This window comes from Delphinus delphis, chromosome X (genome assembly GCF_949987515.2).
Source record: "Delphinus delphis chromosome X, mDelDel1.2, whole genome shotgun sequence".
NCBI classification, from domain to species: domain Eukaryota; kingdom Metazoa; phylum Chordata; class Mammalia; order Artiodactyla; family Delphinidae; genus Delphinus; species Delphinus delphis.
In genome coordinates this window covers 13,048,811-13,075,634 of record NC_082704.1, presented here as the reverse complement: position 1 = coordinate 13,075,634, position 26,824 = coordinate 13,048,811, and the positions used below count along the sequence as shown (strand labels likewise).

General features: G+C 41.2%; 2 protein-coding genes and 1 non-coding gene across 5 annotated transcripts in view; 1 reads left to right on the top strand and 2 right to left on the bottom strand.

Annotated features, from left to right (window-relative positions):
* Nucleotides 1-21,351, bottom strand: part of MAP7D3 (MAP7 domain containing 3) — a 35,716-nt gene extending 14,365 nt beyond the window's left edge. For 2 of the 3 annotated variants that reach the window (XM_060002391.1, XM_060002393.1), the window contains exons 1-10: nt 21,269-21,351; nt 15,019-15,117; nt 14,842-14,925; nt 13,447-13,610; nt 10,449-10,560; nt 9,851-9,949; nt 6,690-6,779; nt 1,811-2,457; nt 1,132-1,262; nt 662-870 (exon numbers count right to left, since the gene is read on the bottom strand). In XM_060002391.1, coding sequence (XP_059858374.1) covers nt 662-870; nt 1,132-1,262; nt 1,811-2,457; nt 6,690-6,779; nt 9,851-9,949; nt 10,449-10,560; nt 13,447-13,610; nt 14,842-14,925; nt 15,019-15,117; nt 21,269-21,323 — 1,690 coding nt within the window. In that variant the 5' untranslated portion in view covers nt 21,324-21,351. The remainder of the gene's footprint in view (nt 1-661; nt 871-1,131; nt 1,263-1,810; nt 2,458-6,689; nt 6,780-9,850; nt 9,950-10,448; nt 10,561-13,446; nt 13,611-14,841; nt 14,926-15,018; nt 15,118-21,268) is intronic. The other variant, XM_060002392.1, reaches the window with a different exon arrangement.
* Nucleotides 1-26,824, top strand: part of LOC132418498 (N-alpha-acetyltransferase 11-like) — a 581,283-nt gene that overhangs the window by 3,423 nt on the left and 551,036 nt on the right. The gene's annotated exons all lie outside the window — the stretch shown is intronic.
* TRNAE-CUC (transfer RNA glutamic acid (anticodon CUC)) lies at nt 18,244-18,316 on the bottom strand. The gene has a single exon. It is a non-coding gene; the product is annotated as a tRNA-Glu (tRNA).

Below are 26,824 nucleotides of genomic sequence, written 5' to 3'. Positions count from 1 at the left end.
GCAGGGGGAGGGATAAATTAGGAGTTTGGGATTAGCAGATATGAACTACTATATATAAAATAAACAATAAGGTCCTACTGTATAGCACTGGAAACTACATTCAATATCTTGCAATAACCTATAATGAAAAAGAATATGAAAAAGAATACATATATAGCTGATTCACTTTGCTATATACCAGAAACTAACACAACATTGTAAATCAACTGTACTTCAATTAAAAAAAAGAATGGCAAAATACCAATATGATACTTTTTGGAACCCACATACTGACCTGACACATGTATGGTCTATGTATGGAAACTGCCCTACAGCTCCTGAAGGAAACCTGCTCAGCCACAAATGGCTGGCGTGCTCTCTCCAAGGACGGAAAATACCTTAGGGCCATCCACTATCGGAGCTGGAGGGAAATGCAGGCACCACCTAGACCATGGCACTCATCCAACCCATCCATACTTCCAATATCAGTTCCAAAAATGGGGGTAAGAAGTTCCAGCAAGCAAACAAAAAGCAGTGTGCCAGCGTGACTGGTGAAATTCTCTTTATTTAAAAGAAAGTTCGCTTCCTAAAGTTCTCTGCACTGGGGAGTAAAATGACGTTGACAGTTCCCAAACTACCTTTTCTGTGTTGCTGAAATGAACTTCTTAGTGAACGAACTCACCTTCACAGATCATATCCTTTTGGCTTGCAGTCTCAGAGCTGTTAATGGTGTTAGAGATGGCTTCATTCCTCATTCCAATAGTACCTAATGCATTTTGTGCAAACACGGTACGCTGCATAGGAATTACTCCACAGGAAAAAGAAAACTGCGTCGACTGTTTTGACGTGGCGGGTGAAGGTGACGGGGGGCGATTCTTTTGGATTTGCCTGCTGGGAAAAAGTAATAGTTAATGGGGGATGTCTGGTATGGTTTTGTAATACATATGTGATGATTTTTAGTGTACCATTTCATAAGCTGTAATGTCTTGACTTTATGATATAATGATATTTTATAACAAAGGTAAATCCATTTTTAAAGGCTCTTCCCTTTATATTTACATTACCATGCATACTAAATTATTTATGAAACACTGATGTGAAATTTATCCTGGTAAAATACGTATCAGGAACAGTGGCAAATAAGCTACTTACCTAGCACTGATGGGAGATGGAGGACACCACCTGCTTGTAGGAGAAGATGACCATCTATAACACGGTATCTGTGATGGTGATAGGCGCTTCTTCGTAATCGGGTTTGAGGCCTGTTTGTCCGTTCCTGATTTCTGAACAGATCAATACAATCAGATAAGAAATTACTAGCATTACCTTTTGCAGCTGGCTTTTCAAGAGAAAAATATTCTGAATAACATATAATTATAGCTCCTTAAACTCCCAATTTTCCTTTCATGCATGAGCATCAGGTACAGAGATACATTCTTCCAGACTAACAATTTATATTACACAATTCAAGCATGTCAGAGAAATAATTTAAAAGAATTCTTTTACTTCAAAACCTACTTTTATTTTTAAATCCTAATTGAGGTTTGCAATAGTTCTCAAAAACGTTCCTTCAGAGTTTAGAAACACAGTTCATATAAACTGCTTTATTTTGTCTCTTCTACTAAAAATTAACCAATATTCCAGCTTTGGGGGGGTAAACTCTGCAACAACGAATATCATATAATTTTAAATTATTAAAGTGAATTTATTTTATCACAGAACGCTATAAATAAGAAGTTGCTTATGTTGTGAAATCTGACCTATCATAATCTATACAACAAAACATACAGATTTTAATAGAAAATTTCTCAATGAAAGGCACTTGTCGAACCTGTGAAGAGTCTTTCATTTTCACCTTGGAAGACATTCCCGTGGTCACCGCAGGGGAGGCCTCGGGGGGCGCCTCCATACTTGCCTCAGAGGGCACTTCTGTACTCTCCTCTGGGGATGCTTCCACGGTCGCCTCAGGAGATGCTTCCACACTAGCCTCAGATGACGCTTCCGTGCTCACCTCTGGGGACGAGTCCACGCTCACCTCTGGGGATGAGTCCATGCTCACCTGTGGGGACGGATCCACACTCGCCTCAAGGAACAGATCCTCGCTTGCCTCAGGTGATGTTTCCACGCTAGTGGGGGGTGTTCCTGCGCTCGCCTCTGGAGGTGCTTCCAGGCTCACCTCGGTGGATACTTCCAAGCTTGCCTCGGGAGGTGCTTCCACGCTCACCTCAGGGGATACTTCCAAGCTTGCCTCGGGGGATACTTCCAAGCTTGCCTTGGGGGGTGCTTCCACGCTCACCTCCAGGGGCACTTCCACACTCGCCTTGGGGGCCGTTTCCACGCTTGTCTTGGAGGGTGTGTCTACTTTCTCCTGGGGAGGTATTACCACTGTTGACTTGTGAGGCACTATGGTACTCTTCAATTCATCACTGCTGTGCTTAAGCAGGGGCATGTTTACATATTGGAATATATTGTGGATGCCTGTAGGTAAATGAGGACAGAGAGTGAAATTCCACACAGCTAGAAATTTGATAAGACAGAAATGCACCATGTAACAATATAAAAACAAAGAGACTGCGTTTATTAGGAAATGACAGGGATTACACACAACACAGAAATGTTTACTGAAATGGATCACAGACACAGAACAGAAGCATCGCAAAGTTGGTACTTCAGAAGCAGCACCACCACCAAGAGAGGCATTGTGAAAACAGTCCACTCCAGACGAAAATAAGATGCTTCTCCAAAGCTGATGTTTGCCGTAAGCCATTTCTATTTTAATCACACTATAGTTCAGAAATGATTTTCATAGAAAATTACAAGACCTTCAATGCTTTTTAAAAGTAATCTAAACAACGTCACCAAGGCCAGGGATCTTACCATTACAGGTGATTACATAAGGCATTCTATATATGATCGTTTTAAAATAGAGTATAAAAAAGCATTTTCTCACCCATACTAAAAATTGTAATAAGACATTAATCAGAATGGGCTGGATCTCCAAGGTCTCTTCCAGCTTTAACAATCTAAATATTTTTAGCCTAACAAATGGACAAAAGTCCTAATATCCGGTACCAGCTAAGATAGAGGAAAGTGATAATACTAATGTTGGGAACCAGGCAACCTCATGCACTGCTGGTGGAAGTATGGATTGGTATATGCTCCCTGGGAAGCATGTTGGCAATAGTGTATCAAAAGCCATTCTAAAAAGTACACACTCGGGACGTCCCTGGTGGTCCAGTGGCTAAGAATCTGCCTTCCAATGCAGGAGACAAGGGTTCGAGCCCTGTTTGGGGAACTAAGATCCCACATGCCGCGGGGCACTTAAGCCTGCATGCTCTAGAGCCCACGCGCCGCAACTAGAGAGCCTGCGTGCCGCAACTACTGAGCCCACGCATGCACACCAGAGAGAAGCCTGTGCACCACAACAAAGATCCCGCATGCCGCAACTAAGACCCAACGCAGCCAAATCAATCAATCAATCACTATTTTTTTAAAATAAAAAGTCCACGCTCTTTGTTCTTGCAATTTCACTTTTAGGTTATTCTGAAGAAAAAAATCAGATAAATAAATGAAAATGTATGTATGAGATTACTTACTACAGCATTGTTTAATAATATAATTTAATAATTATATTTAAATATAATCCAAATATTCAACACAAAACTTGGACTATACTAAGGCAGTCATTAAGAGTAATAATATACAATTTTTGGACATAGAAAACAGTATATGTTGAGTTTAAACAAAAGCAGGTTACGATCCCATTCTATTAAAAAATATGTAAACGCAAAGAAAATATTCAGTTATCAGTGGGTATTGGAATAATAGAAAATTATATTTAAAAATTTTCTACACTAAATATTTATTGCTTTATAATAAAGTGATTTTTTTTTTTTTTGGCCATACCACGTGGCTTGTGGGATCTTAGTTCCCTGACCAGGAACAGAACCTGGGCCCTCGGCATTGAGAGCATGGAGTCCTAACCACTGGACCACCAGGGCATTCCCTAAAGTAAACATTTTAAGGAAGGTGTTTGGTGGTAGCTTTCTAAAGACCTGGTAAATATAAGACTCGGTTATTTTTTAGTCCCTCACTTTTGGTAGAGAAAGCATTTTACTTACATACTTGTATGTGCCTAAACAGTCACTTATTTAACACTGACTGTGCTACAGAAAATAGAGTAAGTATAATAACTAGATTTCTAATAACTACAGAAATTTAAGGTAAAATATTGAGGTTTTTAATAGGAGTAATATATTAAAATAAAATGAAAGTAATTAGAATACCTTACAATAGACTCAGGGGAGACTGGTAGAAAATAATCTGACACACATACAACTAGGCATAAACAAAGTTGAGGATTACCAAGAGAAGTAAAGCTGCACTACCACAAAGTCTATGACAGCACTTTGGTTTACTAATCATACGGATATAGACATAAAAATAAGCAAAGGGGGTGGGATATATTCTGGAAAGGAAAAAGTGGAGAAAAAAAGACAAAAAGGATGGGAACAATGCACTAGAGCTCTCCATTACTAAGGACTTACTATCTAAAGGCATGTCTAACATGATATGTAACCTATAAATGAGAAAATCCACATAACCCTGAAGATCTGTTTTATTTTACTAACAATCTTTATGTTCTTAATTAAAAGCTAAAGAGCCGCTCAATGTTGTTCTTCCACATTTTAAGAAAAAAAGAAGGGTGGAGTAGGACACTTTCTCCCTTGATATTATTTAAGTTTTTCTATATTTTTAAAATCCAGTACTTTTCACAGTACTGTGATACACTTAAACACAGGTTAAGAAACCCACTGTTTTACAATTTAACAACCAAAGGTCCCTATCTCATCCTATAAATTAAACTGATAACTATTCTACCCTGCTAGAAATCATAAATATGCAACATAAAATGTTGGGTAGAATCACTCATTTGCAAAGTATTGATTCAAATTATTTTTATGCCTTACTGTAGAAAACTAAGTGATACAACCTACTTTTAAGCACAAATACTAACACTTTCAGGCACTCTACTCTATGCCTGTTACCTGGAGTACTGCTTCCAGAAATTAATAATGAAACAGCACTTTTGTTCCTGGCTACTGACGCTTTTGTTGGGATGAACAGGAGACGGATTAAATTATTCTCCCAAAGACTAGTGTATAACTGACAAACTAAATGATGAGAAAAAAACAGAAAGGATTTGATTCGAGGTCTCACAAATAAATGCAAAGCAAGAAGGAGCAATGTGAACTGCTGCAAATGATAACTTTCCCAGCCTAAAAGCAGAGGCAATGAGAGCCACACATATATAACAGGACTGAAAACTGCCACCTGATGGGACTACACTGTTAGGGAAAAGAATACCTGAATAGAGGGGCAAAGGCCCCAGCATACCACAATAACCCCAAAGCAGGAATCCAGGTAATGTATCTAGCAGAACCATACCCAATGTATGGAGTCTCTACAGAGGAACTCACACGTGGAGAAAATAGTTGTACATGACAAAACAACTCTGACATGGATTCCTCCAGATGTATGTCACTGACAGTCATGTTGGTCAAGTCGATTGCCAATAGCTCCAAGAGACTGAGTGAATTATTCTGTTAAAAGTAAATCTTGTAAATAGCTTGCTCCAATAAATTTTTATGTTCAAAAAGATCCCTGTGGGGGCTTCCCTGGTGGCGCAGTGGTTAAGAATCCACCTGCCAATGCAGGGGACACGGGTTCGAGCCCTGGTCCGGGAAGATCCCACATGCCACAGAGCAACTAAGCCCATGAGCCACAACTACTGAAGCCCACGTGCCTACAGCCCGTGCTCCACAACAAGAGAAGCCACCGCAACAAGAAGCCCACCCACCGCGACGAAGGGTAGCCCCTGCTCGCTGCAACTAGAGAAAGCCCGTGCACAGCAACAAAGACCCAACACAGGGCTTCCCTGGTGGCGCAGTGGTTGAGAGTCCGCCTGCCGATGCAGGGGACACGGGTTCATGCCCCAGTCCGGGGAGATCCCACATGCCACAGAGCGGCTGGGCCCGTGAGCCATGGCCGTTGAGCCTGCATGTCCGGAAAAAAAGACCCAACACAGCCAAAAATAAAAATAAATAAATTTATAAAAAAAAGAAAAAAGATCCCTGTGACAATGACATTTGTTACAAGAGGATGTGACCTGAATCAATTAAATGGAGAGTCTTCTGTAAGTGAACAGTTTGTTACGGAAAAGAAAGGAAAATCATGTTTAACAGGGAAAACTTAGGGGGGTGTTAGAAACAACTTTACATAAAGAAGTACTTCAGTAATAATTTGGAAATCTTGTGTGTAATCATCAGCAGTGAAAACACACCCAAAGGATAGATGTAGATTATGCTGTGAAGCAACAAAGCAAAGCTTTGAAGTTCAAAATGTTGCCGGTAATTTAGAACTTCAATGTGCGAACTGATGAAACATTTGAAGGGAATCAAGTGCTTCAGGACAACTCTGTCTATACCAACATTCTGTGACCTCCTCAGCTTCACTGCAGAATTATATATTTCATTTGAAGACTCTTCTGGCTTCAGCCAAATAAGCACGGCACCAAAGTACATTTTTTAGTTAAAGAAGGGATATTTTGGCTTCCAATGTTTTGGAATGGCTTTTCAAGCAGCTGAATGTTGACATAAATATAATGCTTTTAAACCACCATTTAAGACCGGTACATAGAAATAACTAACCAGGTGTTTTTTCTTCCACTTGTTCTGTAGATGAATGCAGTTTGCTACATCTTCTATTCAGAGATGAGCTTCTCCTCTTTTCTGTTGTTTCTGGAGATCAAGGGCAAAGAATTTTACCTTTTACAAGCTGTTTATATATATTATTTCAGGGGTGAGCCACCCGTTCCCAAACATTTTTTATCTTATTTAAATTTCAAGTATTATGCAGAAATTTTACATGCCCAAACTTAAAACTAGTTTACTCTTTAAGTAAGTTATACGAAGTGAAATAAAATTATTTAGGAAACAGTAAAAATTAAGCGGGAAAATCTGATACTGACAACATCAAAGTTCCCAAATTAGGAATATACAACATTTAATTTTGGACACAGTCCATAACATCTATTACTAAAGTAATTTATAGTTCAGTTTTAACTTGGTTTTTTTGGTTTTTTTTTTTTTTTGGCTGTGCCACGCGGCTTGTGGGATCTTAGTTCCCTGACCAGGGATTGAACCCAGGCCACGGCAAGGAAAGCACCAAGTCCTAACCACTGGACTGCCAGGAAAGTCCCTTAACTAGCATTTTTTAAATAAAAATGATCATTAACATTTGGTATAGATGTCACAATTTTATCAACCCAAACCAGTCATATGGGAAAAGACACTTTTGTGTCTTTTCCATTTCACTTGAAATATTATGGTTCAGGATACTGATGAAAGTCTTTAAAGAAGAACTTCTCTTTTGGGACCCTCTAAATTAAAGTACGTATGACAACATAGCATCTTGTGAAAATTCTTGAATTGATAATGTAATTGCACAGCATGAACCACAGAAGTGTAATCAATTCGACCATGTGATGAAATCACCTATCCCTCATTATCACACTGCAAGAAATGACAAAATAGTGTGAACAGTTATTATAAGTCAGCAGTGAGCAGAAGAAAAACAGACTATTTGAATCAGTCAAGATTTAAAGCAACGCTATTTAAAATATCACAGGTTAGATTATAAACTTCATTTGAGTTTGAAATGTTCATCTCTCTGGATTGAACAGGTTTTATTTCAATTTGAAGGGATTTTACAAAGGTAAGCCACTGAAAATATTGATTTTATTTTCAATAAAATTATTGGAATCATTAATTTAACGGCATTCATCATTTCAGAGTGTGCAATATACTGTAACTTTAAGCAAACTCTTTCATAAAGTATCTTCCACACATACCTTCTTATATTAAAAAGTTACTTGGAATTGTTCCTTCAGCGCAATTCAACTAATTATTAACTTGAAAGTCATCACCTGTCCCTTCTCTTTACATGTCTCATTGATACAGCAGGCACACATATTAATGAAAACACACTAGTGTTTGTTCATTATATTAAAAATGTAATAAATGTCTGTGCAAGAAATCTCTGCTAATTCCTCCAAGCAATTAGATAGTAAAACATGGCCAATGCTTATGAAACAATTAAAATAAATTAAAATGAAAGTATATAAACATAACATTACAATGAATGTTACCTAGTTTTTCTAAAGGATTGAGTTTGTGAATAATAAATTAATTACATGACAAGCAAGGTGTTAAAGAAAATCCTCCCACATTAATCTATGAATGAACCTGGACTATACATAAAAGTGCTCTGGGAAAGCATATTGAGGGTAAGGGTGGAAAGTGGATCAACTTTTATTGGACCATTACAAGAGAAAATCAGATGCACCAAGACTGACAAACAATGAAAGACCTCTCAAGTTCATCGTTGGAAACTGTAAGAGTTCTAAAAGTACAAATAACGTAAGGATGAACAAAACAAAAATCCTTTTCAACATATTAAAACTATAATATTTAGACAAAAATGGAAATCTTTCCTATTAAGTTAGACAATTAACTAATTATACTTTAAATGAGGTCCAGAATCTTTTGCTGTAGTGGAATTTTAGAGCAATCAGCATTGCTCAAAAAACTGCCAAGGCACCTAATAATACAAAAGAAACATTTTTAATTCAAACTATAATTATGCCTTTGTCTCAATTCACAAGGTACAAAGGTGGTATTTCTTCTTTTCTTACGGCTAAGTTTGAGGGAATGATGTGGAGTATGTCTGCCATGTCTTTTTCCTGCCCAGATCACTTCTGTTTTTTTCTCCATATGGGTATGGCTGTCTAATCCATTTCAATTATCAATGAGAAGCACCATGTACTACAAGCCAGAAATGGTCACTGACACACACTCTGGTAAAGATTTTTTTTAAAGATAAGGAACTCTAGGGAATTCCCTGGCTGTCCAGTGGTTAGGACTCCGTGCTTTCACTGCGTAGGGTACGGGTTCAATCCCTGGTCGAGGAACTAAGTAAAATCCCACAAGCCGGGCAGCCAAAAGAAAAAAAAAGAAAAAAAGGAACGCTAATTAAAAGTGCAAACACTAGGAGCAAAAGGTATTTGAAGTATCCATAGTAGATAACTTTGTTTTATTTTAAAGAACACTGCATTACCTGCAGGAAGAGTTGTAAAGTGGAGCTTAGCAATACTTCTCTCATTAAACACTGTTACCACTTTATTTGCTTTGGGGGAAAACATGGACTTGCTAGTGGAATGTACAATTTAAATACCATGATCCATCCATCAAATGACTAAAATATAAACCATAAATAAGTATGGAGGAGTGGAAATCACCGAATTTCTTGGGGTCTTAACTATACAACTAGGAAGGTAATTATACTTGCCTGTCAACTTTATATATATGTGAAGCAGATCAACCTGTCCACTGCTATATATATGCTATTATTTTCCTTAAATGAGGTAATATTCATGAAACTTAATGAAAACTGAATGACCAGTCTAGTCCCTAGAAAAAGTGATTTCATTTATAGGTTAAATAGAATATGAATTAATTCTAAAATAAATTATTGTACCACCTAATGGCAATGTCTTTTGGTCAAAATATGTTTCATATTTGTTGGGCTACCTAAGCCCAACAAACCCATCTGATATGATTAGTACACAAATCAAGAAACAAGTATTTATACTGATGAAAATACAGAATAGTAATGACCATCTCTACTGTAAAACAAGGTGGTGTTCTTCTGAAATGTCCTACAATCTAAATAAGTGGTACTGTGGAAATACATATAAAGAATTGATTTCATTGGTTTGAAACTCAGTAGAATACACGAAATAACTACTTACTCTTGGCAATAGAATTTTGAGGACTTGCAGATGACACTTGTTTATGTAATCCAGAAGTCCCCTGTTCAAGCTTTTCAGTAGATACAGAATGTCTGTTGGCTGAGAAAAGATATAAGATTTACTGTACTCATATTTAAACAAGCATCACTAGCTGAAACAAAATGAGTTCATGATGTACTTCTATGGAGCATAAACTATATAAATTTTACTTACATTTTATGCAACTGTATAGAATTATGTCCACACATAGGAAAAATTTACAGTACATCAATATTAAACAAGACTATTTTTAAAATATGCACTGGATAAAGCTGTGTAAAACTTATCAATTATTATTCATTTTTACACTGATTACAAGTTTAAATGGTAAGATTTTGGATATAGTGGATAAAATACAATTACTATAAAATTTCACCTGGTTCTTTGGCGATCTCACATGACACAAATTTAAACGCATGCCAAAGAGTAAGTACATGGCAGTGTTTTCACCTAGGATACAAACCTCAAAACCTTTTGTAGTAAATGCAACCTTATACTAGTAGCCAATATTTACATGTGAAAATGAATGAACTTAAAGTTTAGCAGCTGTATTAATTACCAGTTTTATTCTGATAGTTCACTGTTGTAGAGCCTTCCCATGACCATCTTTTTTGATAATCAATACGGCTGCTCCGTTCCAGTGTACGATGAAGGGCAGCTTTGAATCTCTCCTATTTAAAAAAAACGCCAACAAATTTTTACATATGCATTATATTGATTAGTATAATTTTGATCTGTCGGTTATAAAATACCCCCACTACCAAATTTTCCAATCAGGCAAATTTTTTTAAATAAAAGATAAAACTGGAAACATCTCAGGTAAAAAGTTAAAGTTCAATACATCTCGGGTATCAATCCACGTTCTCCCGAATAACGGTTTTAATCTTATGGACACGAATCAAGGAGCTGACTGTGCTTCCCTCTTTGCTTATTATATCATTAGGAAATTTAGAACCAAACGTGTAGCCTATTCTAGCAACTATACAAAGACTGAGTGGCACACTTTGGTGTATGCTAATTATACCTTATGTTTTATTATTTTCTTACTTTAATTTCCCCCTCTGCTTGATTCCCTCAACCACTTATTTTCTCATCTGGTTGTGGTATGTCTTTTTTAAAATATACCTTAAATTCTTTGTAGAATGAGGCAGGAAAAACAAATCAACTAATACACATATGTGAAATCTATGCCAGATCATCTGTTATACCCACATTTGTAACATCTTAAATTCTGGCGTTAACTAATCAAATTTTTAAAGAGATGTGTTTGTCTTGACCTCAGCTTCAATTTGAACTGGGCAGGATAACAGCTCTACAAATGTAAATGCTACACTGTGGCGAAACAAGGCCATTGCTGGAAATGAGAGGCAGTTTTCTTTTTTCAGCTATTCCTCACCCTGTGCTGTAACATACCATGGACTACACTCAGGTAAGCAAATCAACTCAGGGCCAGAAGGTTTTCTATTCTTCCCTGACAACAATCGTTTCATAGCAACATCATCCTTACGATGTTCCCACCGTTTCTCTGAGGGCAAATAGGGTAAACATACTAGGAAAACAGAGAGTCACCCATATCCTCTGAGAAAAGCAACTGCAATTCTTAAAATAAAACTTATCTAATGGCAATATTTTAAAATTATATTTTCTAACAGAAAGTAAGTTTTTTTTCTAAATTAGTTAGACACCCAGAAAGTATAATAAAGACTAAAAACAGAGAATCTTCTTGTATTTCTCAAACATCTCTGATTCCTAAGCATTCTAACCTGCTGTTTGCAGATGCGCTGACCCTCTGTGCTCTTTCAGGTTCCTTCCAGGAAGGCACCTGTGGCTCCCGTGCAAGCTCCCGGCCTGCCTCCCGTGCAGCCCCGCCCACACTCGCCCCTCCTCAGCACTCCTCTTTTCCTCCGTGCAGCCTCCTCACAGTGTCGACCTGTCCCTGCTCTGTCTGGGACTCCCCCATGCTGGCTCTCAGGGGTCGGTTCTCTTTTGCCCTTTTTCCTTGTCTTCTGGCCTCTTCCCCTGCCCTGTCTCTGGCTCCCGCTCTGTCTACAGTATCATTTTGTTGCTTCTTCTTTCTTGGTGTTCTCTCTCTCAGGTTCCTCTTTCTCTAAGATTGTCTTTTTTTCTCCCAGTCCCCAGGACTCTCTCTCCTCCAGGGACCCTCCCCGACTCTGTGCACAGTTTTCTATTTTACTTTCTTTGGTTCTCTCTTTACCTAGTTCAGTCTCTCTGGCCTTCACTCTCTTAACCACAGAGAAGTAAATTAAGGAGATGTTTCACAGAGGAAGACAGAGAGTGACACAAGTTCTGAATGAGAATTCATTAAATACTGGAATGTGCTAGAAGGAAAAAAAAGACAGAGAAGGTGCTAGTGGACCATGGACAGGGAAGAAACAGCACAGGAATAGTCCTAGAATAAGGAAGATTCGCCAACGGGGGTAAGGGCTGGGGGGTGAGGCATTTGCAAGAGCCAACTGTGTGCAAAAATTAGGAGGAAAAGCGAGCACCACAGAGAAGGGGGCTCTTAGGGAGAAATGAAACCAAAGAGAAAAGGAGAGGGAAAAACATTTTAAAATTGGACCAACAGAAAAAAAAGAGAGGGAGATAAAAACCCATATACTGAGAGAGGCAGAAACTCTATAAAGATGGGGAGAGAAAAGAGGGAGAAGCTAAGACAAAGAAAGCAGAAAGAAAAGGGAGGTGCCTCGGGCAGAAAAAGGTCAGTCAGTCAGACAGAGAGCCAAAGACAGACCAAGGCTCACTCAGGGACACTTGAGAGTCACTGGAACAAAGAAAAGAGGGAATGACAGCGAGGAACAGGACAGAACATGTGAATTCAGAAGGAGCCAAGGACACTCAGGAGAGCTGTGGAACAACCTACAGGGGAACAACTTGGAGCCACAGAGAATCATACAGATTGAGACAGGCAGCCAGATGCCCACACAACAGTCAAAGACAAAGTGAATGAAGAGCGCCAGAGGGGGAACGAGAGGGCACGACAGAGGCGGTGACTCATAGCAACAGAGTGCCAAAGACACCAAAGCAGAGTCCCCACAGGAAAAGAGAGCAGGGCTACAGAACAACAGAGGGAAAAAAGGAACAAGAGCGGGGGGGGGAGAGAGCGCAAAGGAGAGAGAGCCAGGGAACCGTGGGAGAGTGCGAGGCTCTCGCTTGGCTGGGCCTCTGCCACTCACGCCACTCACTCGATGAGCCGAGTGCTGAGGTGAGAAGCAGAGCAGGTCAGGGTCACAAGGGGGCCTCTCAGAGGCCCTGGGACGGTGGATAGGTGAATACTAGGCAATGGGACAACACTTTTGTAGGATAGAAAGCCGCTCAGAGCAAAGCCCAGGCCGCAGGCACCCTGCAAGTGGACAGGGTTCTCTCCCTGGACGTGCAAGGCTCGGATCAGGATGGGGCAAGAGGTGCTAATGTTGAAGGAAAGATGAAAGAAGAATTGGGATTGGTTCCAGTAAAAGCAGAGAAGGGCTAAGAAAAAAGTACTGCAGAACCAGGCAACACAGTGCATCATCTGATTAACAGCCTAGAAAAACATGTACCCTTTCTTCCTGTAACTTTTCGTTTCTCTTTTTTTCTGCAGATATTCTCCGTTGTTCATCCTTTTCTTTCTGTTCCCTCAGCTTTCGCTGCTTTTCTTCCATCTGTTTTTCGTATAGGATCTTAGACTTTCTTTCTTTTTCAAGTAGTTGTGTCTCTTTATTAGCTGAAATATTCCAAATGCAAGGTAAGAGCCAAGAAAATATTTAAGTTTTCCACATTACAGACAGAGAAGGAAAAAGTTTATATTTTATTCTCTTTCTTAAAAATAACATAACCTGTGCTAATGACTAAAGACTTATTATATAAGTGAACAGAGATGGCCACAAAAGAATCATTTCCACTGGGTGTTCGTTTAACTCCTGAGAACTGAATTGGCTTAGATGACTCTCCTGTCCGAACTAAAATTCCAAATTCAGAAGAAATGTTTTCTTTCATGTGATGTTTCTGCTGACTTGAGCTGAAGTCAAACCCCATCAGATTAATATGCTATACATTAAAACAAGATGTAAAAAAAACACATGGCCAGAATATATGTTTTTTTTCCCTTCTACTAGGAAACTTCTTTTCAAAGGCCTCATCTAGACAGACCATCTTAAGCACGCCAGTTTGACCTTCGTGGGCTTTAGGCACATACCACATTACTGACCAGCATGATGCTTTCCTGCGTTCAAATTTCCCCTCACTAAAGCCTGGAGAGCCATCTATGAAGTTGTAAAATACTCTTCTAAAGAGCTACAGGAAGAAACAGCTCCTCACCAAAACAAAGACAATTTTGCTTGCTATTTTATTTGAATGAACTTGAGCACTAGTTTTGCAGTGGATTTACAGGGCCAGATGAGAAAAATACATAGATGAAAAAGTATTCTCTCAAGGTGTAGAAAGATTATTCTTTTAGATCCTAATTGATACAAAGTTACACTTGAAAAGCATAGCAATCAGTGAAAGATACCATATCCATGTTAGGATTATTAGCAACTCCATTTTTTGTTTTTTTGGTTTTTGTTTTTGTTTTGGAACCCACCCCCAGCAGTGAAAGCAGACTGCTAACCACTGGACCGCCAGGGAATTTCCTCATTTTTGTTTCTAAGTCATTTTTCTGAAATCCCATTTTGCTTGTTTCTACAAATGTTGAAGAAATTTTCATACCTTAATTTTCAGAAAATTAAAGCTAACAGAAACTACTAGTTCAAAAATAAAACAATTTGGTCAAATATTTTTCATGGACCTTCTTTATCTCATTTAGTATAAGCTCTTAATCCAGTATAACACATACTGTAAAACGTGTAATCTATCATATGAACAGATTAAAAAGTAAGTAAAACCACTTTGGAAATATATAACTTTAACGTAAAATTCACTCATTTTAATTTTTTTAAAAAAAGTCTAAAATATACCATCATCTTGTCTTTTTTTCTCCTCTCTGCGCTCCTTTGCTAATCTTTGCTTTACATCATTTTTAAGCACAGATCCATCTATTACTAAAAAAAAAGAAAGAATACAGTTAGACATAGGATATCAAACTTTAAGGATATAACACTTTGACATCTATCAAAGCATTCTAGAAATTATACCTGGTTTAAATGGTGATTTTATATTTGAGGGCTGTGATGGAAGAGCACTAAAGCTACCCTGACTCCGTCTTTCTTCAGCAATGGCATTAGCAGCAGCAACTAAAATACAGGGAGATAAAGGAAAGGGATTCGATATTAAGAATACAAACAGTGGGACTTCCCTGGTGGCACAGTGGTTAGGGGTCCACCTGCCAATGTAGGGGACGCGGGTTCGAGCCCTGGTCCGGGAGGATCCCACATACCCCAGAGCAAGTGGGCCCGTGCGCCACAGCTACTGAGCCTGCGCTCTAGAGACCAGGAACCACAACTACTGAGCCCACGTGCCACAGCTACTGAAGCCTGCACACCTGGAGCCCGTGCTCTGAGACAGGGGAGGCCACTGCGGTGAGAAGCCCACGCACCACAACGACCCAGCTCGCCACAGCTGGAGAAGGCCCGCATGCAGCAACGAAGACCCAACACAACCATAAATAAATTAATTAATTTTTTAAAAAAGAAAGAATACGAACAGCTAATCCAGGGGTGGCAAAGCACAGCCAATTGTATCTTCGATGATAAAGGACAGAATCTCTTCTACAAGGCAAAATCATGACAGACTCTGGGTCAGCAAAGACATAATGAGTACCTATGATGTTCAACAATAATTCAACAAAGAATTAACAGTGTTTACCGTAGACATGCCAGCCTATCTGTGCGCACAGAGTTGTCAGTAGAAGTAGCAGCACGAGCTGGTAGGTGAGTAAGAGCTGATTAATAGCTTTCAAAAATGCCTCAGACAGACATTACAGCAAGTACTAGAAAAACTGAGCTGGCAAGGATTTGGAAAAATGTTTCACCATAAATTGGGGGAATTTAGAAAACATTTGGAGTTTATGGATCTGAATTTGGATGCAAAAGTGTCAACAGTGAGAGCCTCAGAGATTGGGCCCAATATAAGGAGTACATGTATAAATTACCTAGGTCAGGGGCTTCCAACCCTGGCTCCACACGAGAGTCACCCAAATTGCTTTTAAAAAAAATTAGCAAAGCCTTCCCCTCCCCGCCTCCACTCTCTGAGAATGGGGCCCAGCCCTTTGCAGTTGCTAAAAGCTCTATTCTGATGCACAGTGAAGGTGGAGAAAACATTCAAGGAATTGACAATGTGATGGTATTTTTCTAGGTAGGAAAATGTCAAGCAAATAAATATAAATTATATAATATAAATTTACACATCTTGTGTGAACAGGTAGAAAATGGCAAATAAACTTCAATAAGGGTGAAATATAAGAGTATGGGAGCACAATTTGAGGGAAAGTAAGAAAAACTAAAATTCTAAGATGATACAAAAACAAGTTCTTGGGGAATTCCCTGAACTCTAATTCCATATATGGCTATATCTAAAATGCCCCATAGTGACAAAGCGAGAGAGAGGCATGGACATATATACACTACCAAACATAAGGTAGATAGCTAGTGGGAAGCAGCCACATAGCACAGGGAGATCAGCTCGGTGCTTTGTGACCGCCTGGAGGGGTGGGACAGGGAGGGTGGGAGGGAGGGAGACGCAAGAGGGAAGAGATATGGGAACATATATATATGTATAACTGATTCACTTTGTAATAAAGCAGAAACTAACACACCATTGTAAAGCAATTATACCCCAATAAAGATGTTAAAATATAAAATAAAGAGGTAGAACAAGTTTTCAAATAAAATAAAATAAAATGCCCCATAGTACCAGGCATCTTCAGGAAGGAGCTGGAGAATAACACTGAAAACTCCTCTTCTACTCTCATATAAAAGCACAGGAGGACTTCCCTGGTGGCGCAGTGGTTGAGAGTCTGCCTGCCGATGCAGGGGACACAGGTTCGTGCCCCGGTCCGGGAAGATCCCACATGCCGCGGAGCAGCTAGGCCCGTGAGCCATGGCCGCTGAGCCTGCGCGTCCGGAGCCTGTGCTCCGCAACGGGAGAGGCCACAACAGTGAGAGGCCCGCGTACCGCAAAAAAAAAATCCTAACGAAAGTCCATATTTTGGCATAATTTAGTTGGCCATAAGGACAATTTTTCTCAAAATGTACAATTTTACCAGATTTAAGATCTTATTAATCAGAAGTAACCTAAGAAATAGCTGTGATGGCAATAACGAACCAAATCGTATAAAGGTTATAATATCAAATATGATTTTTATTTATTTTTTTAAAATTTTGGTTGTGCCGCACCACTTGAGGGATCTCAGTTCCCCGACCAGGGATTGAACCCGGGCCACGGCAGTGAAAGCACTGAGTCCTAACCACTAGACCGCCAGGGAAGTCCCCTCAAAACTTATTTTTAGATCTTTACGTCCAAATTCCTACTGGCAAGAAATACATTCACCAAAAGAACAGGCTCTAAAAATGTCCAAACAATGGGAGAAAGCCTTTATGTCTGGACTTAACAAAATGAACATTTTATTCAACTCCATTCAATGAGAGAATTTACTTAATTCACTTTAAAGTAACAGGTGCAATAGAGTACTTCTATAGTTCTTATACTAACTCTAAGTCCAAAATTAAAGTTAAAAGTTACCTTTTGCCTGGAGATTACATAAGAAAACATGTAGAGTTTATTACTAAAACTGAATTATGAATCTTAATCTGTATTTCCAAAAATCTGCCATAACAAATAATGTATACCACCATTTATGAAGTTGTTTTCATTGGTTATTACCTCATTTAATTCTCATAACAATCCTATAAAGTGGATATTATTATTTTCCCCTCCTTATTTTACAGATGAGAAAACTGAGGCTAAACACAACTTTCCCAGATCACACAGGTAGCAACTGGTAAAACCAGAACTTAATTGTAGATTAAGAAGCAACTTAACTTTGAAACATTATGTAATTATCAAGGACCAGACTGTACAAAACCCACATCAACCTTTATATGACTTAGTTTAATATTCCCACCTCAGCTACTTCTAAGGTTACTTCTTTTTAAAATATCACAATGAAGGAATTAAGATCTAAATGTATAAAATTTATTCAACAATAAGTAAATGAAATATACGGGCTTTGGTTTAAAATATACTTTGGAAATACAGCAATGGAAATATTTTAAAATAAAGCATTTACTTTTTTTTTCCTCTAAAGTAAGCACTGTTATGCTGTGGCTAAGAAAAGCTTATAGAGAAAGTGTGTAAAAGATGTTACAAAAAGAAAATCATTCTCCTTTTTTGGCCGCACCTCGCGGCTTGTGTGATCTTAGTTCCCTGACCAGGGATTGAACCCGGGCCCTCGGCAGTGAGAGTGCAGAGTCCTAACCCCTGGACCACCAGGGAATTCCCCCATTCTCCTTCTATGATGGGAAAACAACAAACTCAATCATCCTAGCCATCTAGCCCAATAAAAACCTCAGAATGAAATGAACCAAAAATAGATGCCACTAGGATGCCAAAATTAAAGAATGCTTTACACTTGATAGATTTCTAAAAGATGTCATTGAAATTTTGAGGCCCCTTCTGGACATAAAGCATTTTAGCTCACTACTGACTTCAACATAGTGGAATATTTCTGCTTCTCTCCAGAAACCCCACTCCCCCTTCCTCAACACACACACACACACACACACACACACACACACACACACACACACACACACACACACACACACACACACACACACACACAATCTGTGTCACAAGAGCTCTGCTCCACTAGGTCAAGCTAAATGCAAGAAAGGAAGGAAGAACACTTTTCCATGACAATTAGTTCAAGAATCTTCCTAAAGCTGCACCCAAGCACAATCACCCCAAAATGCTTAATCCCATGAGATGCCAATGATAAATACTCATCCCAGTGCTTATTAGCAATTCTGTATTGTCTGCCTCAGCTGCTGCTCTTGACATCACTCAGTCAGAGTTCGACCTAAAATCTGTAGCCCCGGGCTTCCCTGGTGGCGCAGTGGTTGAGAGTCCGCCTGCCGATGCAGGGGACACGGGTTCGTGCCCCGGTCCGGGAAGATCCCACATGCTGCGGAGCGGCTGGGCCCGTGAGCCGTGGCCGCTGGGCCTGCGTGTCCGGAGCCTGTGCTCCGCAACGGGAGAGGCCACAACAGAGAGAGGCCCGCGTTCCGCAAAAAAAAAAAAAAAAAAAAATCTGTAGCCCCACCTCTCCATGACCTTTCTTCTGTACTAATTAGAAACATTAGATTACACAAACTAGTACACTAGTATTTCTCATTAGGTAGCAAAGGGCATAGATTGCAAAAAAAATCATTGAAAGGTTTTTTTTTAATTATTATAAGAAGGGCTAGGGCTAACTGCTACAGATCAGTGCTACTCACCATTATTTGGATAACAGAATAAAAAGCAATTGCTACTAAGTCTTATCTTGCACTCCTGCTGGATGTAGCCCTCAAAGTGTAGGCTGTGGGGTGTCTAGCAGCAGACTCTCTTCCAGCAGCCCAGTCCCTGACCCTTCGCACAGTTGCCGGCCCAGTCCTGGATCCACCCTCATTCAAAGCTGAGCAGTTGGGAGTGCAGATCCATTCCACCCATACCAAGGGTCTCTCTTCATGGCCTTATTACAGTTTGCATGTCATTAGGCCAGGGAGAGGGTGAGAAAATATTTAGAAAAAAATAGAAAACCAAAGACATTTGCAATCAGGGAACCACAAAAATAAGGCAGATTCAGGAAGCTTTGCCTAAAACAGCAACAAAAGCTACTCACTGTTATCTGGATAACAGAAAAGAAGCAATTGCCACAAAGTGGCAGAATATTTCACTGACTCTGTCCCCTTCAGGAAAATGCTGAGACCATGAAGTAAGTTCTTTCTGGTCAAGGTGGTCCTCTGTAGAAGTTTAACATGTGATGTTTTCAATTCCTAATACAAAATGGGCAGCAAGGAGGTCAACTAGGTTCTCGGTTAAGCCTTTTTTGCTTAAGTTTTTAGTTTGAAATACTGTGAATTCAAGCAACTGTCCCATATAAAATTTAAAAATACTTTTCAACATTCAGTATGCAAATACTTTGGGGGGGCTATCCAGAAGGCCGGTTAGTTTAAATCAGTGAAATAATTCAATGTCAGAGGACCTTAGGTGTCAATAAGCAATAAAACAATGAATTTATTGCAAACTCTCCCTGTAGGTGAACCATAATAAGCTAGAGACAGAAGAGTTTTTCACGCTATGCAATAATGAAAGTGTTTTTGCTTCTGACATTATTCTCTGGGGAGTTGATTCAAAGCGTTCTGAAGTAACATAAACCCTCCCAAATCGCAGCCGGTCTAATTTTTCAACTGCAAATGAAAAAAATCCCTAAGGATTTCAGTAAAATCAGCAAGGCTGTTTTATTCAAGTTCATATAGGAGGAAACTAGCCCGAGAACTAAAAGCAACCTCCCACAAGCAAGAAATACTATCTCGCTCAAGTAGCGAAGCAGTCTCCTGGGCTAAGCAATGCCAAATCCTGCCAAATTTTATAAAATTAACGATTTCGCGGGGGGGGGGGGGGGGGGACTTTTTGGCGATGGGACCAGTTTAGAAGAAAGCACTCTGAAGCGCTGAGTCCCGTTCAGTCCAGCCTAGGGTCTGCAAGATGTCCCACGGAAGGTGACATCCTGGAGAAGTCATGTGCTGAGGCAAACCAGGAGGAGCAGGGGGACCAAGTTTTATCCCAAATTTCAAAGCCAGACCCCCAAGGCCCCCTCCTCACCGGACCTTAACCAGACCTTAACCAGACCTTGACCAGGAGGATGCGGGAGAGACCGGGGTTGCGACCGTGGGAGGGGATGAAAGCGCGAGCGCCCCGGGCAGAGGGAAGATTCCAGGGCTGCCCCGAGCCACGAGGGCCGTCTCGGCGCCCGCACCTCCCAGGCAGCGGCGCGTCCGTTCCGGCGGCTGCGAGAGCGTCCGCCTCTCCCCTACGGCAGGCGGGGCTCGGGACCGTCCGCGGGCTACGGGGTGCCAGGCCCCCGCCCTCCCGCCCCAGCAGCGCCCGTTAGTTCTCTCGCGCCCCGCCCGCCCGCGGGACTACGGCCGTTGGCGGTGGCAGCTGGGCCGCGGGACTTGGGCCGTTGGTGGCGCGGGCCGGCCGTCTCCCCTCCCGCCCGCGTACCCTCTCGGCGCCCCGTCCCGTCCCAGGGCGCTCCGGCGGGGGTGAGGGGAGCACCCGACGGCGCGCGAGGCGACTCCGAAGTGAAGGTTTCCGGCGCCGGTCGCGCCGCTCCGACAGTCCCCGGGGCCGCGGGAACCCCGCCTCCCGCGCGGGCCCGACCCCCCCCGGCCCGCTCACCCATCCGTTCCCGCAGCCCCCTCAGGGATGTGCCACCACCGGCGCGCTCCGCCATCTTCAGAGCAGCCGAGCGGGGAGCCGCCGCAGGCACTGGGTCCCCAGTGCGCAGGCTCTGGCGCGGCCGCCGCGGGGGCTGGGGCCGTGGCGCCGGGGGGCGGGAAGGGGCGGGGCCCAAAGGGCCGCCGCGCGCGCCTCGGACAGGCGATTGCCGAAGCGCTGCTTTTTGCGCACCACGTGGTGAGCCGCTGGGTGGCGACCACCTGGTGTAAATAAACCCTCTCCTACGTCCCGCGCTCTCCCAGCACCCTCCATCCTGGATGCCAGCCAATCATCAGCCGGCGTGGCCCTCCAACATCCCTTTTTTCTTTTCGACTCTTTTACCTAGAAACGCAGTAATGTTCTTTCCTTTCTTCATTCGTTCACTTAGGGAGCACTTCCTGAGTGCCTCCTGGGTGCGCTTGCATCAAGAGTTTGCTAGTCTTTGAAACACGACAGAAAGGCCCAAGTTGGGTGAAGAGGCCTAGAGAGGGGTTGGGAGAGAGATAGGTTCCTGTGAGGTGCTAGGGGTCCTGATCATGAGTAAAGACTTTAAGTTGTTGAGAATAAATCGTGACACTATTAGGTCTCAAAGTTGTGTGAATTATCTTAGGGTGTTTGTGGATCTTTAAAGTGAAGGAGAGGACTTATTGGTGTTAATCTCGCCAGATAGATATATAATATTCGTAAATGATTAGTATCCAGAATGCATAAAGATTTTAAAATTACTTAAGAAATAGGCAACCCCCCCAAAGTGAGCAAAAGGCATAAAGATGCCTTTCACAGGAAAGAAAACACAAATGGTCAATAAGCATAAGAAAAGATGCTCAAACTCTTAAGCACTCGAGAGAATACAAATGGAAACCACAGATATCATGTTACACCTACAGATTTGGCAAAAATTAAAGAGTGGAAAATAAGGGTTGGTTAGGATGTAGTTTAATATTAGTGGAGAAAAATAATACTGTAAATCAACTATACTTCAATTAAAAAGACACTAGTGAAAGAAAAAAACACTAGCGGGGGGAAGAAGTTTGGCATTATATCACCTGAAGCCCTGTTGCTACATATATACAGACACCAATGCTTTGCATGAGCTATGATTATTATGACACATGATTGGGGCACTAGCAAAACACATATACCTACACACAAATTCAGCTTTGATGAATTTATCTGGAACTTCACAAACAGAAAATCTAGAAAAATGCAACATCAGCTTTGTAGTTTCTTGCAAAACTGCTGAAAGTGAACCCATCTAATAATAAGGAAACATTCGCCCAAATCCAAACTGTGGCATATTCTGCAAAACAACTGACCTGGATGCTTCAAAATGAAAGATTTTTAAAAACAAGCATGGGGGAAGTGTTTCAGATCAGAGGAGGCAACAGAGACCAGGTGTAATAATGCATTATCCTTGATTAGAACCTAGATTAAAAAATTTTTTACAGGGCATTCATTATTGGAACAATTGGGAAAATTCAAATATGAACTGTATATATTATATATTATTGTATCAAAGTCAAATTTCTTGGGTGTGAGAATGGTATCGTGGTCATGTAGGAAAATGTCCTTTTTCTTAAGAAGTAACTGCTGGATAAAGCATCATAATGTCTGAAACTTACTGTCAAGTAGTTCATAGGAACAAACAGAGCAAATATCACGCATATTAAATACTTGTGAATCTAGGTGGTTACACAGAAGCTCGTTTTACTCTTCTTTCAACTCTTAACATGGATTTGAAATTTTTCAAAATAAGTTGGAGAACTTATTTTAAATCTAGAAAGATTGTCTTCAGCTTACTTCTAAACATCACCACTTTGAAAAATAAAACTTGATTTGGCATTACATATACAGGGAGGCACCCTCCATAATCTTTGCAGCATTTAGAATTTCTAAAGGTCTTAATCCTGCCCAGGTGTGTGTTGTGGGGGGCAAGTAGCAATAAGAGGTCTCTACAAGAAAACAAATACAGGCGGCATAGGCTGGGAGCTGGGTGAGTAAGTAAAATGGGTCCCATCAACAAGAACCTACTGTATAGCACAGGGAACTCTACTCAGTACTCTGTAATAACCTACATGGGAAAAGAATCTAAAAAAGAGTGGGTATATGCATATGTATAACTGATTCACTTTACTGTACACCTAAAAGTAACACAACATTGTAAACCAACTATACTCCAATAAAAATTTTTCAAGAAATAAAATAAAATGGGTCCCAAGAGCTCAGAGGGATGGGAAATCACTCGTGGTTGGGGTGATCAGAGAACCCTTTGTGGAAAAATTGGCACTTGTTTTGGACCTGAGGACCAAATGAGAGGTCCTCAGGTAGCTTAGTGAGGCAATGCGCCCATCTGTGGCTAGATTGCACTATTTCTCAAAATAAGATGGAAATCTAGGTTTTAATGTAAAATCTTTTTTTAAACAATGATGACAAAGTTAAAAGTTTTGCAAAACAGGGTGCAGGGCAAATAAAATGATCAGATAGCTAATCAATGTTCGACTTTCCCAATTATCTCATTTTTTATGTTCAAATGAAAATCCAAACAAGGTCCACACGTGGCATTAATTGATATGCCTTTTAGGTCTCTTTTAATCTATAGATAAACTCTTCTTTTCCTCTAACATCTTTGACAGATCACTGTGAAATTTACAACTCATTCATTCATTCAGTATTGGGGAGAAAGAGACAGGGAAGATCCCCTCAGATGTTTCCTTGGGGCTAGGGCAGCTCCCTAAGGAGCCCCCCACGAGACTGTCTGTACATTTCTCAGAAAATGAGTGGAACTGAAGACCGCCAGCTTGGGGAGAGTTAGTCTATTCTGAAGCCAACTCAGTCAGAGCTGGGAAAGAACCCAGGAGGCTTGACTCCTCTCTGCCCCTGTTTGGAAAGCCTATGTTCCCCAGTGAGCGAAAAAGAACTGGAATCCTGCTCACTATTTTTTTACTTGGCTATTTTTTCCCTTAAACCTGATACCAGCAGGAAAAATATTCAGAAACCCCGCAGTCATAATAGGTCTGGGAAGTGTCACTAAAACATTGAATTCACATGTAATAAACACCCAGTGGACTTATCAAGTCTAACAAATTTGCATTTAAACTGCCACCATCACAGCTCTGTAGTAAGAGTTTTAAGCTTCACAGCCTTGAGGTGGCTGTTCCTCTCCATCCTTAACTACCTGTCGGATTCAGCCATCACACACACAGCGGAGTCAGGGCTCTGGTTTTTCATTCTCCTCTCATTTCTGACTCTTGCCTCGCATCTGTTGCAGCTTGGCTGTGATGCAGGGGGAAGCGTGATGTTTCATTCTGGACTCACCTCTTGCCAATTCTACTCACATTTTCCTTTCTTTTCCCAAATCTGCACTTTCCTTCTCTCCTCAGTTACAGACTCACCTCAGGCTTTGGTCATTTCTTGTTTGGTTGATGGCAGCTTTCCCAGCTCCGGAATTCCTGCTGCAGCACCTCGCCCCCGCTCCCCACAATGCCCCTTCACCACCCCTCCCCCATTCCCCTTCCCCTTCCCTTTGCACTGAGGACCAGGGTGACCTTGCTCTCTTTCCAGGGATAGGGTGGGGGGGCTGATTCTCATGGCCTGAGCTCACCAGGGTGGGGGGCTGGGAGCTTCCGAGGAGAGGAAGAAGAGGCACCACTGTCAGTTGGATCAGACAAACCTCAGAGGGGGAGAGCACGGTGGCAGCGATGGCAATCTGCTTGGAGCAGTAGGTGCATCTCGGATACTCACAAGTAAACAGTAAGAAATATGTCATTTGTCCAGTGCCTACGCACTGGCAGGCACAGTGCTTAAGGTTTTACATGGATTGTTTCATATAATCCTCACCACTGCTTCATGGGATAGCTTCTGTTATCATCCTCATTTTGCAGATAAGGAAAGAGTTAACCTCCCCAGGGTTAGCACAGCTAGGAAGTGGCAGAGTCAGGATTCAAAGCCATGTATATCTAGTACTCCTTCCACTGTCTCCCAATTTACCAGGTGATGAGCTCTAGTCTACTCAACTCCTAACCCACGTCTTCACTTCTCCATTGATCCAGTCCCCACACTCAGGCTACTCACCTTGTGTCATGTGGCATCTTAGTTCCCGATGACCAGGGATCAAACCTGTGCCCCCTGCAGTGGAAGCTCGGAGTCTTCACCACTAGACCATCAAGGAAGTCCCGAGATGCACTTTTTATCAGTGGTAACGTCTTCGTACAACTACATCTCTTAACCCAAGTATCACTATAGCAGTCTCTTAAGTCTTTACTAGGATTGACTCAAACTATTCCATAAGAAACCATTGAAAAATGGGTGCTTAACATGTCTGGCAGTAAAGATAAATAAGACTCCTCTTAAGCAGCCTTCCTTCTAGAAAGGCTCACAGGGTCCATAAATGCCAGGTACTCAGGACTGACTTCAAAATGCATGTGTAAAGGAAAATGTGCCACATCTAGTGCACTGTTTATCCTGCAATGAATATTTGTTGAATGAATGAAAGAGTATTGAAAGCCTCCACAGTACCGAAGGAGGAATTTTCGATGGCCACCGGGGTGTTGAAAAGGTCTAGACTTAAAATTATCAAAGGGCAAGAAAATGTCCTCATTTTTTTTCTTAACTTCAAATAAAGTAGAGCAAACATGGGCTAAATACAGGGCCTATACTATAAAGGAAGCTTCAGGGGATGCCAGAAAGCATAAAATATCAAAGAATGCCCTTTAAAGACACTGCGGAATTTCTAATAGAGCTAAAAATTGGTAAAATCTAGATGGGAGAAAATGAGAAGAAAAGAGGAGTCGGGATGGTTTGTTAAAACACAGATTGCTCGGCCTCATTCCCAGAGTTTCTGATTCTCTAAGTGTTATTAGCTGTATAACTAACATATACCCCTAAGGAAATGTGCCGAATGTCTACTGTGATGTCAAGTACAGCTGAGTGCTTAATATCATTACACTCTGATGATGCTAAACATTTAAAAATTCTAATACAGATCTAGTGTCGTGTACATCCTGATACTTGACATTTGTTTACTAGGGGAAGACAGACACTTTGCCCTAGGTTTCACTGCAAGTCAAGATCTGGCCAAGACCTTGTGGGTGAGCATCGCAATGGAGGCAGGGGCATCACAGGCAGGGAGCTGCCTGCAAGGATGCCTGAGAGCATTTTGTACCGCAGCTTCTTGTGACAGAGTGTAGTACAACACACTGAATACACGGTTTTCCTTCTCTTCCCCACCTCCACCTGCTCAGGACAGTCCACGTGCATACACACCTACATTTGAAAAGGAGTTAACATAGGTACGGGGCGGCGGGGGGGAGGGGGGCGGAGTAAAGACATCCAGATCACAGACGGGAAATGAAATGCAGAAGAAACTCCTCTCCTCACGACCCAAGGGGGGAATGTTTCCCGGGGTCAGAATGGTTAAACAATTGTGTCCTTAACTCTGCCTCTTCTTGAGGACCCCTTTGCAAAACTCAATTGTTTGTCGCTGAACTGCTACAGTTGCAGAGCCGAAAGCCTGCACTG